This window comes from Chanodichthys erythropterus, chromosome 14 (assembly GCF_024489055.1).
Source record: "Chanodichthys erythropterus isolate Z2021 chromosome 14, ASM2448905v1, whole genome shotgun sequence".
Classification (NCBI taxonomy): Eukaryota; Metazoa; Chordata; class Actinopteri; order Cypriniformes; family Xenocyprididae; genus Chanodichthys; species Chanodichthys erythropterus.
The window spans coordinates 37,497,627-37,517,036 of NC_090234.1; the positions used below are offsets into that span (position 1 = coordinate 37,497,627).

Sequence of the window (19,410 nt, forward strand, 5' to 3'; positions counted from 1 at the left end):
CTTTAATTACGAATCAAATCAGTGGTTTGGAGCGCCACGTGATTTCAGCAGTTTGCCGGTTTGATACGCGATCCGAATCATTGATTCGATTCAAAAGATTCGTAACACTCCGAAGTAGTGTTTTGAAATCACCCATAACTAGATATTGTTAAAAAGTTGTTTTGGGGTTTTTTTGGCACACAAAAAATATTCTCGTGGCTTTATAATATTAAGATAGAACCACTGTACTCACATGAACTGATTTAAATATGTTTTTAGTAACGTTACCGATCTTGAGAGAGGAAGATACCATTGCTGTCAATGGAGGCCTCACTGAGCCATCGGATTTAATCAAAAATATCTTAATTAGTGTTCTGAAGATGAATGAAGGTCTTACGGGTGTGGAACGACATAAGGGTGAGTAATAAATTACATTATTTTCATTTTTGGGTGAACTAACCCTTTAATACACATAATACACATTAACTTATCGGTTACTTTTTTAATGGCTAACGTTTGCAAAAAATAAATAAAAATCTTTTTGGGATAATATCAAGAATATCCTATCTATCTATCTTTGTGTAATGCACTGGAGACTCTAAGGTGCTGCACAAGGATCCGTTTTGATTAGATTTGTACTAGTTTACCTCAGTGATGAGCACTGGCACAGAAGACTTGGGCCGGACCCGTCTTCTGGGACACTTTACAGCCTTGCTTCATTCTGCAGTGTTTCATGTCCTATGTATATGCCAGCATCAGTGCTCATCTCTATATATATATTCATCTCCATATTTTATATAACAGAAATGAACAAAAAAACTTAATCTCCAAAAAATATTCTTAGGGAAATGAATGAATACGTGTTGCAGTTGTTTAATATTTTGTATCACATGTATTAGATTGTGAAAAAGTGAAGAACAAAGGAAAATGTGAGGTAATTCAGTAACACTTAAATAATCCACACCACCATCTGGAACTGAAATAATTTATTAAGAATTTTGTAAATCCAGTTACAAAAAAACAACCTTTGATTTTCATCCTCTACACAAGCTGTAATATTTTGACTCTAAACTAATGACGATGAGATGCACTCTGGCATTGAACTGACCAGCAGCTCACCAGATTTATTAATGGAGCAATAATGAACAGAACTTTGAATGAGGTTGTGGTACCACACAAACAAGCCTCTGATACCACAGTGACATCCTCCATTCATATTATCACTGTGTGTTACATCACTGATGTCTGTACACGACATGCCATCAACACAACATCATCATCCATTCAATAACACTAACACTGAATAAATACCCAGCCCACCCATAATTATTCACTCTCTTTTAGGCACACAAAATCATCCTTCAGTTACAAGTATGCTTCCTTAAAAAACATTCTTAACCACCTTAGAAAAAGCATATTCAAAAAGGTTTGATGTATAAACTAAAATGGGATATTTTTTCTTGAAAGAATACATTTATAACTGACCGACTGTGTGAAACAGCACAAGGTTTTCTGTTTTTTTTTTTTTACAGCTTTTCTGCAAAATAAATATCAGTACAGTGGTATTCCACATATTTTCTGTCAAATCTTGTTTTGTTTAACACCCACAATACTGCACTGAAATGTTGAGATATTGCTTATGCCTTTATACTGTACCTGAGCTTAACCCAGAAGGGGCTGTTCACACAAAATGTGTTTTTCTATTGTTCTTCTATGTAAACACTCTAGATGTCTACATGTCTGTCGCGTCTTTAGCAGCGTTTTGTGTATGAAATGCTCAAAATTCATCCTGAGAAAAATGAAATTGAACATTGCATTACAATGGAAATGGTACTTTAAAGCAGGCTCAATTTTTTTGAAGTGCTTTCACTTCTGCAATAATCTGCTGAGTGTCTTCTTTAAAAATAGACCAAACTTAGTTCTGTATGAACCTACAACCATCATGAACTAGAATCTTTTATTTTCACGTCTGGTCTCAAAAAGGTGGATAACAGTTTCCACTGCCCTGCGTATTGCGTGTCTAAACACAAAAATATGTTCTTTGTGAATGACCCCTAAGGGCCAAGCACATCAATTTAGTGCATGTTTGCATAGTGGAATCAGTGGAATCCAAAAATGCAAGACGCAGGGGAGTGGAATGAAAAAAAAAAAAACCTATTTAACCTATTTTAACTTGAGCACCACATTTTCAGAGCACCATTCCATGTGCGAGACATAAAAAAGATGTGACACGGAAGCACAGCAGTCAAACACATCCATCTAGTGCATGTTTACATAGAAAAACAATGGAAAAGAAGCACAGTGGAATGCAAAAGTGAATTCAGTGTGAACGGCCTCTTATGCACAATACATGAGAGAATGCATGGATGAAAATGGCAAGACATAAAGGCAGAAAAACTTTTCCTCATTCTCTCAAGCCGAGGAACCTGAGTGAAGGCTCAGAAACAGATAAACAGTAACACAGAAAGCAATCTAAATGACTCAAATCTGCACAGAACAGCCCTTGTGCGGAGTAAGGCAAACGGACAAGTTTTAACTTGGCTGTTGACAATTTCGATGTGTGCAATCACTTTAGGCTAGAAGTCTTTGAGAGCTCTCAACAAAATAATGTTTTGTAGGTAACATTTTGATCTTTTCACTTCAGAGTGAAACTGAAAATGGCCAAAATCAGAAAACCAGGGAGGAGCATGTTAAAGCATTCAGGACTTTGAGGTAACGGCGATGAACATTTGCTGGTTAACTAGCATTGTGTCACGTACTAACCAGATGTGATGGGATAAAGGAACAAGGGCTAAACTCAACTGTGATGATTTACAGGACATTCTGTTGGTAGCCACGCCCACAGTGACATCTCATTGGTCCAAAATCCCACTCCATGTAACTGTATATTAATGTTTGTTAGAGGGGTGGTTGTGTACACACATGCAGATTTTTAAAATGATGTTTGTCTTCTCAATGGTTCCTGTGTCCTCAGCTTTTTCGCAATCCATCTCCCTGCTGTTGAGCTCTTTTTTCCATGAGTGAAAAGGAAATCTCTTGCATCTTGACTGTGATTGGTCAGTACTCATCACCTGATCCAGTTGCTCCCAAAGCTGGCCACTGATCTGACGCTGCATCGTTTCTTAACTATCATGTTGATGTAGGCTTTCATTATTTTGGTTATCTCTCCAACCTGAAACAAGCCACAGTTTAGCACAGTGAAGGAAACTGAAGAAAGCAAACCAAAAACACTTCTATCCAATTATATGTTGACTATGTGTTCGTACAGGGATAGTTCACCCAAAAATGAAAATTCTGTCATTTACTCACACTCCTGCTGTTGCAAAACTCATAAGACTTATCTTCAAAAACCAAACTTTGAAGATTCAAAAAGTACATAAAGAGACCATAAACATAATTCTTATGAATCGAGTGGTTTAATCCAAGTACATGCATACAGTGCATTAAAAATGGTGAACCGAAGTTCAAACACACCACGACATGCAAGAACAAACCTCATTGGTTCTCGCGCACCAAGCAAGTACGTTTTGAGATTCTGTTTACCATATTTGGTGTTGATCAATGTTTATATGTGAATAAAATCCTAAATTAAATCTGTTCAGAAAGTGGTTGTGTCTCTTCAGAAGACTTGGATTAAACCGCCTGATTCATATGGATGACAATTACTATGTCTTTATGAACTTTTTGAAGAACCAAAGTTTTGGTGTAATGAACGTTTATGAACAAATTTCTCAGGTTTCATTAAAAATATCTTCATTTGTGTTTTGAAAACGACATGTGAATGAGTAAATGATGACAGAATATTAATCTTTGGGTGAACTATCCATATAAAATGACATTTGATTACCTGAGGTGTCTCAAAGAACATGTCTCTTCCATCCACTGTGATCTTGTATGTGCTGGCATGAGGAGCTCCAAAGAAGACAATGTGTTCGTAGGGGAACGTTTCCAGTGGTTTGGCCTCTCCTCTCTTATACACAGACACGTTCTCGGCACTCACGCTCAGCCAGAGGTCATGCGGGAAACCACCTTCTTTACACTGCACACAGAATCACAGCAAGTGTTAGATTAGACTATAGAAAAATTATCCAGATACTACCCGGGTGTGAGCTCTTTTGACTTGGACAGTAAAGCAACCACCCAGAACATCCTAAGAATACCTTCGCAAATGCATAACAACACCTGTTCACACACCAATCATTTTTTTCCTCAAAAAAGCACAAATCTATTTGTTCATGTATTATTCATGAGAAATGGATAGCTTGAAGAGGAGGTTTAAAATATTTCAATTAATGTAATCATCCAACCCCAAACATGCAAAATGATATTACATTACCTTTTGCACTTTTAAAGTGGAATGCCCAGTGAGTGGTGTTAAAGGATTAGTTCACTTTCAAACTAAATTTTCCTGATAATTTACTCGCCCCCATGTCATCCAAGATGTTCATGTCCTTCTTTCTTCAGTCGAGAAGAAATGAAGGTTTTTGATGAAAACATTCCAGGATTATTCTCCTTATAGTGGACTTCAGTGTCCTCCAAATGGTTGAAGGTCAAAATTAAAGTTTCAGTGCAGCTTCAAAGGGCTTTAAAGGATACCAGATGAGGAATAAGGGTCTTATCTAACGAAACGATTGGTCACTTTCGAAAAAAATGTAAATGTATATGCTTTATATAAACAAATGATCGCCTTTGTAAGTGCTTCCGCCAAAACCGCATTTCTGTAGTCTTCAAAACGTTTACGCTGTATGTCCTACGCCTTCCCTATTCTACTTACGGAATGAATGCAGTGCCAGTTCTGTTTTTTTCCGTAAGTAGAATAGGGAATGCGTAGGACATACAGTGTAAGCTTTTGAAGAATACGAAAGTGCGAATTTGGCGGAAGCACTTACAAAGGTGATCATTTGTTTATATAAAGCATATACATTTACATTTTTTTTTGAAAATGACCGATCGTTTTGCTAGATAAGACTCTTATTCCTCATCTGGTATCGTTTAAAGCCCTTTGAAGCTGCACTGAAACTTTAATTTTGACCTTCAACCATTTGGAGGCCACTGAAGTGAATAATCCTGGAATGTTTTCATCAAAAACCTTCATTTCTTTTCGACTGAAGAAAGAAAGACATGAACATCTTGGATGACATGGGGGTGTGTAAATTATCAGGAAAATTTTATTTGAAAGTGGACTAATCCTTTAAGTGTATCCAGTTTTACCCAAAATAGATGAACGTGAATTTGGAAGTTCAGAAATGAAATGTCTGGTGACTTACGCTAATAGGTTAATGCTCTATCGCGTTTGAAAATAATGTACCACCGACACGAAACCCAACTGATAGTGGTAATATAAGCAAACATGAGATAAAAATGCATTTGCTAATGCAACCATGCTATTTTAGCTTGCTTCTACAAGTCTTTCAGATCTTTTATCGTGACTCGTGTTTCATGGGGGAGCTACAGAGCAAGTTTTCTACATCAGAAAAGTCATCAATATGGAGCTGGTTATGTGAAGTAAATGTCAAAATGTATTTTTTTTTACAATTCATGCACTATGGTAAAAGTGTTCTGGGGTAATAGCATAGTATTGTGCAAGGAATCAACCAAAAATAAGTCTTTATCAATATAATCATTGTTTGTGTGAAAAGTAATAAAAGTTGTTGGTATTTCACTGGAACAAGTGTTAATTTCAGCCAGAAACAGCAGTGAATTTTATGTATAGACATGTTTTTGGAATTTTGTGATTTTCCATTGAACCCATGTTGTAGTCAACTCATATCTCAAACATCCTTTTGTTTCAACCTCGATGCTTACCTCCACATCAAACAGAGTAGATCCATACCCAGGCCATTCTTTAATGATGTTCATATATTTGAGCATGGCTTGGTGTTGATCCAGACCATGCAGTCGACTCCATTTTTCCATAACACTGGCCCTGGTGGCTGAAGTCTCTTCCTTGATCCACATTTCCAGCATTTGTTCCTCCTGCATGCTGCGCTGTTTCTTCATAGTGCCCGTCTTCAGTCCACGCCTCAGTGTGCCGTCCAGGAAGCTCGTCCTCCTCCTTTCTAGGGTCTGTCCCTGTCCGGCTGCTCCTCCTACTTTGGTGAACTGAAGCATGCGGTTGCGCAGACGGCCGGTGGGGTAGATGCTGTCTAAGCTCCAGTTCACCCGAGACACATCCCCATACAGGTACTGCAGACGTAAAGCAGCCAGGTGCTGAAGTGTGTCCTCAAGGGCAGGAAAGTGACCACTTATTAAACTTTCATGAGCCTGGAGAGATGAACGAAAACAAGAGTCACATCTGAATTCCTCTGAACACTCATTTACTTACACAGCATTTTTGTCTTGTTTTCCAGTACAAATATAAACACTCTTAAATCAAGATATATTAACTTGAAAAGCAAAATGACAAGATATTAAGCCTTGTTTTCTGAAAAATGTATTAAAAATGGGGTGGGTTTGTGCTTAAGCAAAAAAATATCTACCAATTTTTCTTGTTTTAAGCACAAACTCACTTAATTTGATACATTTTTCAGAAATCAAGACTTAATATCTTGTCATTTTGCTTCTCAATGTAATCTATCTTTTTTTGTGATCAAATTTTTATTGAATGTTACAGGTTACATATATAAGACGTGGATGAAAATCAAGTGCAAAACACTGAAACTAACCAAAACCCCACGGCGACCATATAAAACTCCCCCTCTTCCCTCCCCACTCCCTCTGGTACAACAGACAGTCAAGCAGACATTCTGTACAAAAAATGTGATTGGGGGGTCTGTCCTTTTACAGCAAGTTCTTAATTTTAGAGATGGCCTTTAACCATACAGAAATAGTTTTTAGAGTGGCCCCGTGCATCCTTGCCACCGATAGCTCCATATTAGCAATGTCCAGGAAAGAATACATCCAGTGTGACCAAGCTAAAGAGTGTGGAGGTTTCCAACGCAAGGCGAGCATTTTCTTAGCTGTAGTTAGTCCAGAGAATAGCAGTTTTTTCTGTGACAAGGAAAAGCTGTAGGGTGAATCATCATTTAAAAGCAAAAGCTTAGGACAGCATGGTATATCAGTTTCAAGAATGTCTTTCAAAGTAGTACATATTCGTTTCCAAAAACCATGAACTTCAGGACAATCCCAAAACATATGCTTAAATGTGCCTACCACACCTCCCGGGCAGAAATAACAATTGGACGAAGGGGAAAGCTTCATTAAATAACGTTTTCTAGGGGTAAGATACATCCTATGAATCAATTTGTAATGAATCAGTTGATGGTTAGGGTTTTTTGAAACAAGTTTAAGATTGGCCCATATTGAGTCCCAACCGATTTCGTCATTATTATTCTCTGTTTCTGTACCATATAGATCTCTATACCAGATGTTTACAATTGGTAAGTGCTTATAAGAAGCTTCCAAGAATAAGTAGTAGAAAGAAGATAAATGTAATCTATCTTGATTTAGAAATGTTTAAGAATGTTAAAAAAAAAAAATATATATATAATATATATATATATATATATATATATATATATATATATATATATATATATATATATATATTTCCATAATAAAGCTATATAGAATTTTAAAAAATAATAAAAATGACAACAAAAATACTAATTATTTTTAAACTAAAATCATACATTAAACTAAAATTAAAATTAAAACAGAAAAAATAAATCTAAAAGCTAAAACAGCAACTGCCACTGAGATGAATGGGGAACAACATTAGTTTCTCCAGGTTTTACACACCTCCTCAATTGGGTTGAACAGAAAAGAGGTAAGAAGTAAAACTATAAATTACTGACCTGCTCAAACATGAAGACAAACTCCACTCCTTCCTTGGGCATGCTCTCCACATCTAAGAAACAATACAGTTTGAAGTACAGCTTCCATGGGCCATCTTCTTCCACCTCACTTCCTGCCAGCCTGAGAAACAACCACCACAGTAAACATTCATTATTGTGTGCTACTCTTTAAATACATTTATTTCACATTTGTTTTAAATCTATTTTGTGAATGTTATAATTGCAATACCGCCTTAATAACCAACTGACGACACGTGCTTGGCAGCGTTTTGTAGGCAGAGAGATTAATTTCTGAAAGTGAATAGGTGTGGCTTTGTGGTGTAATTTTACCTCTCAAACTTGGCCAGCACATCGGCCACAATCACCCTGCTCTCCACGGCCCGGTCGATCTTGTTGTTATGCTCGAACAAAGCAAACATGTTCCTGCTGTCCTCCATAGCCAAGCCTCGGATCAGCTTCTCTACCACCTACGCAGAAAAGAAATGAAACACTTCGCCATCAGAGTATTGCACCATGAAGTTCCACACGCAATCCTGATTAAGAGGAACATTTGTTCATCCACAGTGTTTTCTGTTCGCTGTAAGGCACAGGAAAACTTTATTCCCCTCAATTGCCAGAGCCAAAAATGTTTTACATGAATAAGTAAAACATATGATTTTTGTGATAACTTATGTGGGTACAATGGTGCGATTCTGAATCAACTAATATCTGATTACTCTCTTAAAGGTGCCCTAGAACTTTTTTTTAAAAGATGTAATATAAGTCTAAGGTGTCCCCTGAATGTGTCTGTGAAGTTTCAGCTCAAAATACCCCCTATATTTTTTCTTTAACTGTCTATTTTGGGGCATCATTAAATATGCGCCGATTCTGTGCGCGTCCCCTTCAAATCTGCTGCTCCACGCCCCAAGAGCTCACGCTTGCCTTAAACAACATAAAAAAAGTTCAAACAGCTAATATAACCCTCAAAATGTATCTTTACAAAGTGTTCGACATGCAGCATGTCTAATCGCCTAAGTACAGTGTTTATTTTGATGTTTACATTGATTCTGAATGAATTTGAGGCTGTGCTCCGTGGCTAACGGCTAATGCTACACTGTTGGAGAGATTTATAAAGAATGAAGTTGTGTTTATGAATTATACAGACTGCAAGTGTTGTAAAAATGAAAATAGCGACGGCTCGTCTCCGTGAATACAGTAAGAAACGATGGTAACTTTAACCACATTTAACAGTACATTAGCAAAATGCTAACGAAACATTTAGAAAGACAATTTACAAATATCACTAAAAATATCATGTTATCATGGATCATGTCAGTTATTATTGCTCCATCTGCCATTTTTCGCTATTGTCCTTGCTTTCTTACCTAGTCTGTTGATTCATTTGTGCACAGATCCAGACAATACTGGCTGCCCTTGTCTAATGCCTTTCATAATGCCTCGATCATGAGCTGATATATGCAAATATTGGGGCGTACATATTAATGTTCCTGACTGTTACGTAACAGTCGGTTTTATGTTGAGATTCGCCTGTTCTTCTGAGGTCTTTTAAACAAATGAGATTTATATAAGAAGGAGGAAACAATGGAGTTTGAGACTCACTGTATGTCATTTCCATGTACTGAACTCTTGTTATTCAACTATGCCGAGGTAAATACAATTTTTGAATCTAGGGCACCTTTAAAACACTTGGTTATTGCATTATTATATTTTTGCTGTTTGGCTGTGCTTTGCAGACTGTTTGCATGCCTCACCTCTCCTGCTGTAGTGTGAGAGTTGATCGAAATCTTGCAGGAGCCTCCACCGTGGCAGTAAACGGTGGTCGTCATCTCCCGTCTGTTTAGGAGGGCGATAATCTCGTCTTGTGAAGGCACAAACTCCCGCGCTTTTGTCTTCTTCAGCGACTCGCCAATGAACACCGCGAACATCTCAATTTCTGTTCCAGGAAACAGCTCCTTTATCCTATGAAGTGATTGATATGAGAAAATATTAATGTCACCAAATGCAAAACGTGACCCTGGACCACAAAACCAGTCATAAGTTGCAAGGGTATGTTTGTAGCAATAGCCAACAATACATTGTAAAATTATCGATTTTTCTTGGATATTAAGTAAAGATCATGTTCCATGAAGATATTTTGTAAATTTCCTACCGTAAATATATCAAAAAAATATTTTTGTGAGTGGATATGCATTGCTGAGGACTTCATTTGGACAACTTTAAAGACTGATTTTCTCAATATTTTGATTTTTTTGCACCCTCAGATTCCAGATTTTCAAATAGTTGTATATCGGCCAAATATTGTCCTATCCTAACAAACCATTATTCAGCTTTCAGATGATGTATAAATCTCAATTTAAAAAAATTGACCCTTATGACTGGTTTTGTGGTCCGGGGTCACAAATATTCTGTGGTCAGAATCAGTGTTGTTATTGTTAACTAAAAACAAACAAACAAACAAACAGTAAAACAAATATTATACTTTTAAAATATTCAGAAATGTTTCTTGAGCAGCAAATCAGCCTATTAGAATGATTTCTGAAGGACTATGTGACAATATTCATTTCTAACATGTCTAATTTCTAAATATTCAATATTAGACATTTCCTTGGAAACATCCTTTAAGCTGAAGAACTAAAATTACAACAACTAAAGCAGAAATAACATTAAAGCTGTATAGAAATGTATTTAAAAAAGAAAATAATAAAAAAAATGACAAAAGCACATAACAAAAGTGCTAAAACAAACTGAAAATATAAATAAAAAAGCCATTTTCATAATATTTATAGCAAGTAGTGTACAGTGATGGAAACACACTGCCCTACAGCAAATTATTTTACAGTGTACTTATTACACAGGTTACATGTTCTTACTGTAGTAATAATTATACCTTATGCATAATTACATGCAACGAACCCTAAACCAAACGCTTATCCTAACTCTAACCCTGTAGTAAGTACATGTAGCTAGTTATTATTACTCAGTACTTAAATGTATAATTTCACTGTAATACAGACACCTTAAAATAAAGTGTAACCCAAAATTTTAACGTTGTATCCAAAATATGTAATTTACACAATTCATAAAGGATTTATCTGTCAGCATAAGACCACCCAAGACAAAGCCAGGATGGACTAAGTCATTGTTGTACTTTTGAGCGGATGCAATGAATTTGATTATTTTGGCTGAGGTACAAGGGCTTAGGCCAGGATATTTTTCCCACCATTTTCTCTATTTTCTTCTCACAGTGCACCAGAATCCCTCATATATATGTTAGAACACTAAATTTAATAAAAATGACAGTGAAAATCTATTATTTAACAGTATGAAAGTAGAGTAGCAACCATACCTTTTCAGGTGGAATCTGAGGTATCTGAGGATGCCACGGCTGGGCAGGAAGGTGCAGCTCATGCAGGTGAGCAGATGCCAGTGTGCGCGGTTGGCGGTGCTGTTGGGCTGTGGCACGTGATTGGTTTGTTTGATCAGCTGACAGTAGACTTCATCTCTGAGCGGCCGCAGATCTTGACATGTCTGTAAGATGCCTTGAATGATGGGCATTGGGTCTGAGACAGCTTCCATCTCTTGTAATGAGTTAAAGATCTTGACCGCCTCATCTTGCAGGCTGGTGTAGCCTTTTTCCTTTTGCACTGCAGGAAGTAGGACAGGAAGAGGAGACAGATGGAGAAAGAGACATAGACAAAGGGATTAAATCCATCATCCACCAATTTAAAAGTTCAAATGGTAAAAATGTGCGTCACTGAACAAATTAATCATCAGTGAACAATCCAACAATGAGGCCAAAATATATGAACCACGTGGACAGAAGAGTGTGGATTGAACGGAATATTTAAGGAATAACCCGTTCAATAAACGTTAAGATCTATAACAGCATAAGTGGCCTGTTGTCAATTCCCAGAAAATAATTTTGTCTATCAGTTTGTAAAAGGGTATGAGTGAATGAATGATGCATTTATATAGCGCTTTCATATGTACTATGTACTAGGTAGCTGACATGCAAAGATAAATGTTTTTTAAAACCATTTTAAACATTTTTCTAAATTCTTGGAAATTCTAAATTCTAATTCTAAATTCTTTTATGAGCTTCAAGACTAGATGGAATACTTGCAATTTATTTAATGAAAAAAAAAAAAAATATATATATATATATATATATATATATATATATATATATAAAAAAAAAAAATCAATAAAATTATTTTATTTAGCACTTTTTTAATATTTGTCATTTTAATATTTTAAAATTAATTGGTCACACTGTATAACATTTATTTGTATATATTAATGTAAGTGTTTTAAGTGTGATCCTTGGAATGAGTTGACACATCGACACAATTGCTTTTACAAATTATTCTACAATTAATAAACAGCAAAAATAAACAAATAATAATAAACATCATGTCACAAATTGTATTAAAGCCAGAACATGAATTTAACAAAAGTAATAGTAACAATAGACGTATTATTCTACAGTCTACAGAATAATTCTAAAATGATTTATATACTTTTATAGTATATAATAATTTTAGTTTTAAGTTATAGCAGTTTTAAATATATTTTTTTTAAATATTTCTATATAGCTTTATTTTATTTTAGTTTTAGTAATTTTAATACTTCAAATTTAAGTTATTTGACAAGGCAATTTCATCTAATATTTATATTTTATTTTATTTGACCTTTATTTCAATTACGAAAAAGATTTTAACATTACATTTGCATTTATACATTTTGCAGATGTGTTTATTGCTGTTTGAGCTACAAGAATGTAGCTCAAACAGTAATAGTTTTGGTATGAATTAACAATAATCACACTGATTGTCTACAACTATAGACATTTAATAAATAGAGACAGGAAACACAGGAATAGATCAAGGAGAGACTCACAGCTGACATTGACCTCTCCGTATGGCAGAGGCAGCAGCGGCGAGTGCAGTGGGTGCTGCGTGTATCTCAGGATGGGGTTCCTCCAGTACATCTGCTCCACAGCCTCCACATTAAGACTGCTCTCCTGCACCATGAAAACAACAATGGCATTAGGGGTTTTCTATACTCATATAACACAATGTACTTCCACAGAACACTGCAGGTGGAAACACAGCACACAAAAGGGACAAAAGGTTTTTGAGACTTGCCTTTTTTGCCATGCTTGATTAACTAGGTCATACTAGTCAAAGGTGATAGACCAGTTTAAGCTATGTTTTGGAGCATAAATTACTACCTCAACATAATTAACTACCTCAGGTTGACAGGTAGTAGTCCATCTAACCAGATGACATGTAAAACTAGTTATCAAGATTTGGTTTTATTTGGATTTCTAGCAGGATAAAGGTGCACTCAATTCCCCGCTCTGAAAATGTCTTTTTGAGCATCCACACCACTAGGTGTCAGTATGGCGGACAGCATATCATCAACCAAAATGACTTACACAAAATAAGTACACCGTTAACCATTCAAAATCACTCATCCTGCATAGATGTAGTACAAAAGCACTCAGAAATAATCAAACAAATACAGAATGAAGTTAGAAAAACAGGAGAAACAGTCTGAGTGAACAGCACACAGAGCACTCATCTGTGTACCTCACTTAACGCTACAGTTTTTGACCCTGAGGGATTGCCGGGGCTTGAGAGGCATCGGCTTCCACAACTGAAACATGATTGTTAATAAGATGAAAAACCTCACTCTACATGGAGAAATCAATGAGATATTTTAGGTTGAATGTACCTTAATATCTCGGATGAGTTGCTGGGTAGGTGTTTCTATGGGAACCTTGTTGTCGATGGCCACCTGAATGGCTGAAGCCCATCTCATGGCTTCGTTCAGTAGCTTGGTGTAGAGACGGTAAGAATGCTTTCTCCCGTGGATTATTATATTCCAGTAACCTGTGGAGACCCGGAGGCATTGGAAATGGTCCAAAGAAAATTCGAAGAAATCATTTTCACACTCAGAAATCTTGTTCTCCTTAAAAATGCCTGGACTCACCTGTCTCCTTGTAGACTTTCTCATCAGGCTGAACAACCGAGCAAAGGCTGTTGAGCACCAGTGTTCCCAGTTTGGAGGCACTGCGCTCTGATGATTTATAATAATCCAGTGAGTTGTTGGTCAGAACAAACCAGCGTTTCTTCAGCTTGAGAGACGTGCTCTTCCCACTGGACTTCATCTCTTTATGCAGCCAACCTAATGGAAAATTTGAGGTAGGACGAAATTACAGTCACTTAGAGAATGAGAAGAAAACACTCTAAAAGATTAAAAGTGTGTATTTTAGTGACTATAAAATGATGATTTAATGAATATTCAATAGTTATAAACAGGGCTTGACATTAACACCCGACAGCCCAATTTTTTGATATATGTCAATACAGAATTATCTGCAAAACTTTTAATACTCATTTTCTGCAGAACAGATACACGATAGCTCCGATTTCCCGCTCTCTCATCTCTCTGACAGTGTGTTGACACTCAAACCGCCTCCCTTTATTTACTCGTTTCATTTGCTCCGGATGAATATTGTTGGTGTTACAGTGCTAAAAATTAGGCATGGCAGTGGGTAAAAATAATTTTACTAATTTTACTCAATTTTGTTCTCACACCCAAAGTGCGCGCACATAAAGCTGCCTCACAGTAGCCTACTGTAACAGTATAATACATCCATGCGATGGGTCTTAAAGTGACAGCAGCCTAATATACCTGCTGCCAAATTATGAGATAATATTAAAAATATCTATATGGCAGTTTTTCCCCATGATGTCAATGTCAAAATTGTGGCCAGTGAAAATGCTGAGTGGCTAGTAACTAGGAAAACCAATAGCCACAGTGGCTGGTGAGCAAAAAAAAGTTAACGTCAAGCCCTGATTATAGATTAGTTTATCAACTCAAAAAGGGAAAATATGATGGTAACAGAGTTGACATTAATATTATTAGGTATTTTAATAATGTAACAACTGAAATCTACAGATATTTTAAATATATTACAAATATAGAGAAAATAAAGACAAAATGCAATTTTTGTTTAAACATGCATATTTGCAAATATACCAAGAAACAAAAAAATTAAAAAGTGGATTTTTGTCTATAGTAACACATAGCAAAAGTTGGCACCAGTGATTCATTGTTTACAGAATTTTTACACAAATGTACAGTATACACTACCATGATTTTTTTGTTTTTAAAGGTGCCATCGAATTGAAAATTTAATTTACCTCGGCATAGTTGAATAACAAGAGTTCAGTACATGGAAATGACATACAGTGAGTCTCAAACTCCACTGTTTCCTCCTTCTTATGTAAATCTCATTTGTTTAAAAGACCTCAGAAGAACAGGCGAATCTCAACATAACACCGACTGTTACGTAACAGTCGGAATCATTAATATGTACGCCCCCAATATTTGCATATGCCAGCTCATGTTCAAGGCATTAGACAAGGGCAGCCAGTATTAACGTCTGAGCAATAATAACTGACATGATCCATGATAACATGATATTTTAGTGATATTTGTAAATTGTCTTTCTAAATGTTTCGTTAGCATGTTGCTAATGTACTGTTAAATGTGGTTAAAGTTACAATCGTTTCTTACTGTATTCACGGAGACAAGAGCCGTTGCTATTTTCAATTTTAAACACTTTGCAGTCTGTATAATGCATAAACACAACTTCATTCTTTATAACTCTCTCCAACAGTGTAGCATTAGCTGTTAGCCACGGAGCATAGCCTCAAACTCGTTCAGAATCAAATGTAAACATCTAAATAAATACCATACTTACGCAATTAGACACGTTGCATGACGAACACTTTGTAAAGATCCATTTTGAGGGTTATATTAGCTGTGTGAACTTTGTTTATGCAGTGATAGAAAGCTCGGGAGGGGGCTGAGAGAGAGCTTGATTTAAAGGGGCCGTAGCATGAATCGGCGCATTTCTAATTATGCCTTAAAATAGGCAGTTAAAAAAATTAATTAAAAAAAATCTATGGGGTATTTTGAGCTGAAACTTCACAGACACATTCATGGGACACCTTAGACTTGTATTACATCTTGTAAAAAACGTTTGATGGCACCTTTAAAAGCTGCATTAATTAGATCAAATAATATTTTTTGATCTTAATATTTTTTTGGAAACCGTGCTACATTTTTTTATTGAACCAAAAGTTCAAAAGAACAGCATTTATTTAAATAGTAAATAAATTTTTAATGTTACAAAATAATTCTTTTGATCCTTGCTGAATAAAAGTATCAATTTCTTTCTTTCAAAAATCTTACTGATCTGAAAGTTCAGTTTAAACAGTATTGTATGAAGGACACAAATGGCACTGTTTAGTCGAATGATTCATCATGACCTCAATAATGTATCAAGTACAGTGCTGTTTTGTAAATCTTTGTATCCTGTACAGACCGGTCTGACTCACCTCTCACTATGAACTCCTGGCCGTCTATTCTCGAGTCTCCTTTAGGCTTCTGCAGGAGGCCGATCCAGTGGTGCATTTCCTCTGGTGTGTCAGTGTTGCAATGGATCACGCGATTAGCTGTGATTATAACAAATGAGTTTGGCCTGAGGGAAAGAAATCTCATGAGTACAGCACTGTTCAACCGTTATATATCATAAATACTATTTAAAACATAATGAAATGTTCAAAATTAATACATTAAATGCAAACAGTAAAATAAGGTCACACTTTATATTAGGTGTCTTAAACTACTATGTACTTACATAAAAAAATTGTTAGGTTCACTTTTGCTGCTATTGAGGTGGATTACATGTAGGGACAGGTTTGGTGGTATGGTTACATTTAGGATTAAGGGGTAAGGGAAGGGTCAACAGAGTAATTATAAATGTAAATACATAAATTACAGCTGGGTTTTACAAACAATTAAACAATACATAATAAGTGCATTGTATCAAATGCTTAATTTAAATGTTAATACATAGTTGTTAAAGACCCTAATATAAAATGGGACCGAAAATATTCTATTTCTGAATTAATGATATCATGCATCACCTGTCTGGATTGTCGGAAGCACATACAGAGTCGATAAGCCCAACATCCAGTGTTCCCTGAGGATAAAACATCATAAAAATGACATGTAAATACCATATTCTATGACACATAAAAGTGATTTTAGCCAGTTGCTAAGAGTTAGATTAGTGTGGACACTCACAACTGCGTTCTTGGGGTTGGCCTGCTCGTGCTGCATCTGCAGAAGCTGTTCTGGAGTGGCACTGTGGACGCGGCTCAGGACGTTGAACCAGCCACTGCAACGCAAACATGCAGACGGGAAGCATTAGACAATGGTAAGGTATTAGAGGACAATATGAAATTAGTTATATTACACCACAAGGGGGCACGACAGATGAATATGAAAGTTAAAGAGACAGTTCACCCAAAAATGAAAATTATCTTCATTTACTCACCCTCATGTTGTTCCAAACCTGTATGAGTTTCTTTCTTCTATTGAACACAAAAGAAAGTATTTTGAAGAATATTGGTAACTAGACAGTTGATGGTAGCCACTGACTTCCATAGTATTTTTTTCCATACTATGGAAGTCAATGGCTACCGCCAACTGTTTGATTACCAACATTCTTTAAAGTATCCTCTTTTGTGTTCAACAGAAGATAGAAACTCATACAGGTGAGTAAATGATGACAGAATTTTCATTTTTGGGTGAACTATCCCTTTAACACACATTGAAGAAACTCTAAGGCACACTGGAATAAAATAAAACAGATCTGAAATGTACCTAGCATCCTCGGGTGATTCTGCATATATCTGGTAAGTCCTGTCCTCGGTCACAATATTCAGTGCATTCTCCTTCTCATGGTTGTCCACAATCTCCCTGCGTGAAACACCACAGACCGTCAGTCTATGAACATTAAACTTAGAAATGCAACAGTAGTGGCGGACACTAGGCAGACAGCCAGTCGCAGCAGTTACGTATCGTCTTTTACAGTGAACCCAACATCTAGGCACAGAGTTCTTACTTGGCAGCTCTGATGTCAATGGTTCCCTTCAGTTTCTCCTCACTGTCGTTTTCGAAATACATGAGTTTAGAGTCTCGAAGGACAAACCAGCGCATCTTCCAGTTCCTGCGGGACAGAGTGGACATCCCTCCACCTTTCTTATACAGCCAGCCTGATTTGAGAGAATCCTGCTTTGCCCTGAACCACATGAAGGTCTCGTCTTTCAAAACACACCAGCGCCTGCGCCACGGGATCATCAGCCCACCTTAAAGATGAAAAATAAGAAAGAGAACAATGAAATATTAATCTTTCACTTCAGTCTATCTGTTAAAATGTTCAGTTTGAGCAATATTATTCAAGATTATAGACATAAACAAAACAATAAGCAAGTAAACACTCACTTTTCATATACAGGTAGCTGTGGAAATAAGGAGGTCCACTTCCATTTAGTAGATGCACTCTACCATTTGACACCTCTTCATCTGTGTCCACATATCCATCGTTCTCATCATTGCTGTCAATGAACTGAGGGAAAAGCAAAAAAAAAAGAGTGTGAATGTCAATAAAGAGCTTTCAAAAGTTTGTGGTCAGTTAAAAAAAAAGAAAGAAATTAATACTTTTATTCAGAAAGCATGCATTAAATTAATAAAAGTGACAGTAAAGGCATTTATAATATTACAAAATATTGCCAATAATAAGAAATGTTTCATATCATAATGATTTCTGAAGGATCATGTGACACTGAAGACTGGAGTAATGATGCTGAAAATTCAGCTTTGCCATCACAGCAATAGATTACATTTTAAAATATATTTTAAAATAAAAACAATCTATTAAATAGTAATAATATTTCACAATAGTAGTATTTTTGCTCAACTAAATGCAGCCTTGGTGAGCATAAGTGACTTCCTTAAAAAACATTTGCATGTTTTTACTAAAATGGCTCTTCTTTACTCTGTAACTGAGCACTTTGTGTTTGCTGCGGTTGGACATCTGCATTTCACTAATCCTAGTTAATACAAACAAAAAGAGCATGACATCAGTAAACATGCTCTCATTGTTAACTGTCATGTCAAGTTTCATATTACGCCCAAATATAACCCATATCAGGTTTCTGCGTTCAAATATTCTCTGAGAGTCAACAATCAAGCTGCTGCAGGACTGTGTTTAGAGCAGGTGTGACAGGCATTGGCTAATAGCCGCACATTCTGGGAATACCCTGAGGGACAAAGACTCAATATTTATCAAATCATATGCACCTGATCCCCCCTTACCCTGCTTTAGCAAATAAAACATGAGTGGCTACTAGAAATCCAGAGCAATAAAACATTTTGGAAGTGCAGATGCATTCATTATGGCATTATAACAAGTTTAAAAGGCTAAAAAGAATTAGGACAAACTGCTGAGTGTTTCTGTTTTGCTCCAAGCAATACCAGATCTCACTAACCTGACACTGAACTGTATAAGCACAATGAAATGCATATTCCTTTCATGCCAAATGTCTTACAAGGAGATCACATTTTTCAGTGACACTGTAACTGGAAGTCGCTCATTTTAAATTACAGGTGATGTGAGTGACAGTAACCGCTGAAGATGCCACAAAGATTAGCAAACTTTATGCAAATGTTTGGTGAGTACTAATGGAAGTATAGATAGCGAAACTCA

The 19,410-nt window shown here is 36.2% G+C and overlaps 1 protein-coding gene across 3 annotated transcripts in view; it reads right to left on the bottom strand.

Moving 5' to 3' along the window:
• Positions 1–1,124: 1,124 nt before the first annotated feature.
• myo10l3 (myosin X, like 3) overlaps positions 1,125–19,410 on the bottom strand; it is a 92,188-nt gene continuing 73,902 nt past the window's right edge. For all 3 annotated transcript variants that reach the window (XM_067409222.1, XM_067409221.1, XM_067409223.1), the window contains 16 exons: positions 18,147–18,270; positions 17,767–18,010; positions 17,526–17,621; positions 16,944–17,037; positions 16,784–16,839; positions 16,193–16,335; positions 13,773–13,967; positions 13,515–13,672; positions 12,675–12,798; positions 11,122–11,419; positions 9,527–9,734; positions 8,106–8,242; positions 7,776–7,896; positions 5,785–6,243; positions 3,827–4,018; positions 1,125–3,151 (listed from right to left, as the gene is read on the bottom strand). In XM_067409222.1, the coding sequence (XP_067265323.1) occupies positions 3,047–3,151; positions 3,827–4,018; positions 5,785–6,243; positions 7,776–7,896; positions 8,106–8,242; positions 9,527–9,734; positions 11,122–11,419; positions 12,675–12,798; positions 13,515–13,672; positions 13,773–13,967; positions 16,193–16,335; positions 16,784–16,839; positions 16,944–17,037; positions 17,526–17,621; positions 17,767–18,010; positions 18,147–18,270 (2,754 nt within the window). In that variant the 3' untranslated portion in view covers positions 1,125–3,046. The remainder of the gene's footprint in view (positions 3,152–3,826; positions 4,019–5,784; positions 6,244–7,775; positions 7,897–8,105; positions 8,243–9,526; positions 9,735–11,121; positions 11,420–12,674; positions 12,799–13,514; positions 13,673–13,772; positions 13,968–16,192; positions 16,336–16,783; positions 16,840–16,943; positions 17,038–17,525; positions 17,622–17,766; positions 18,011–18,146; positions 18,271–19,410) is intronic.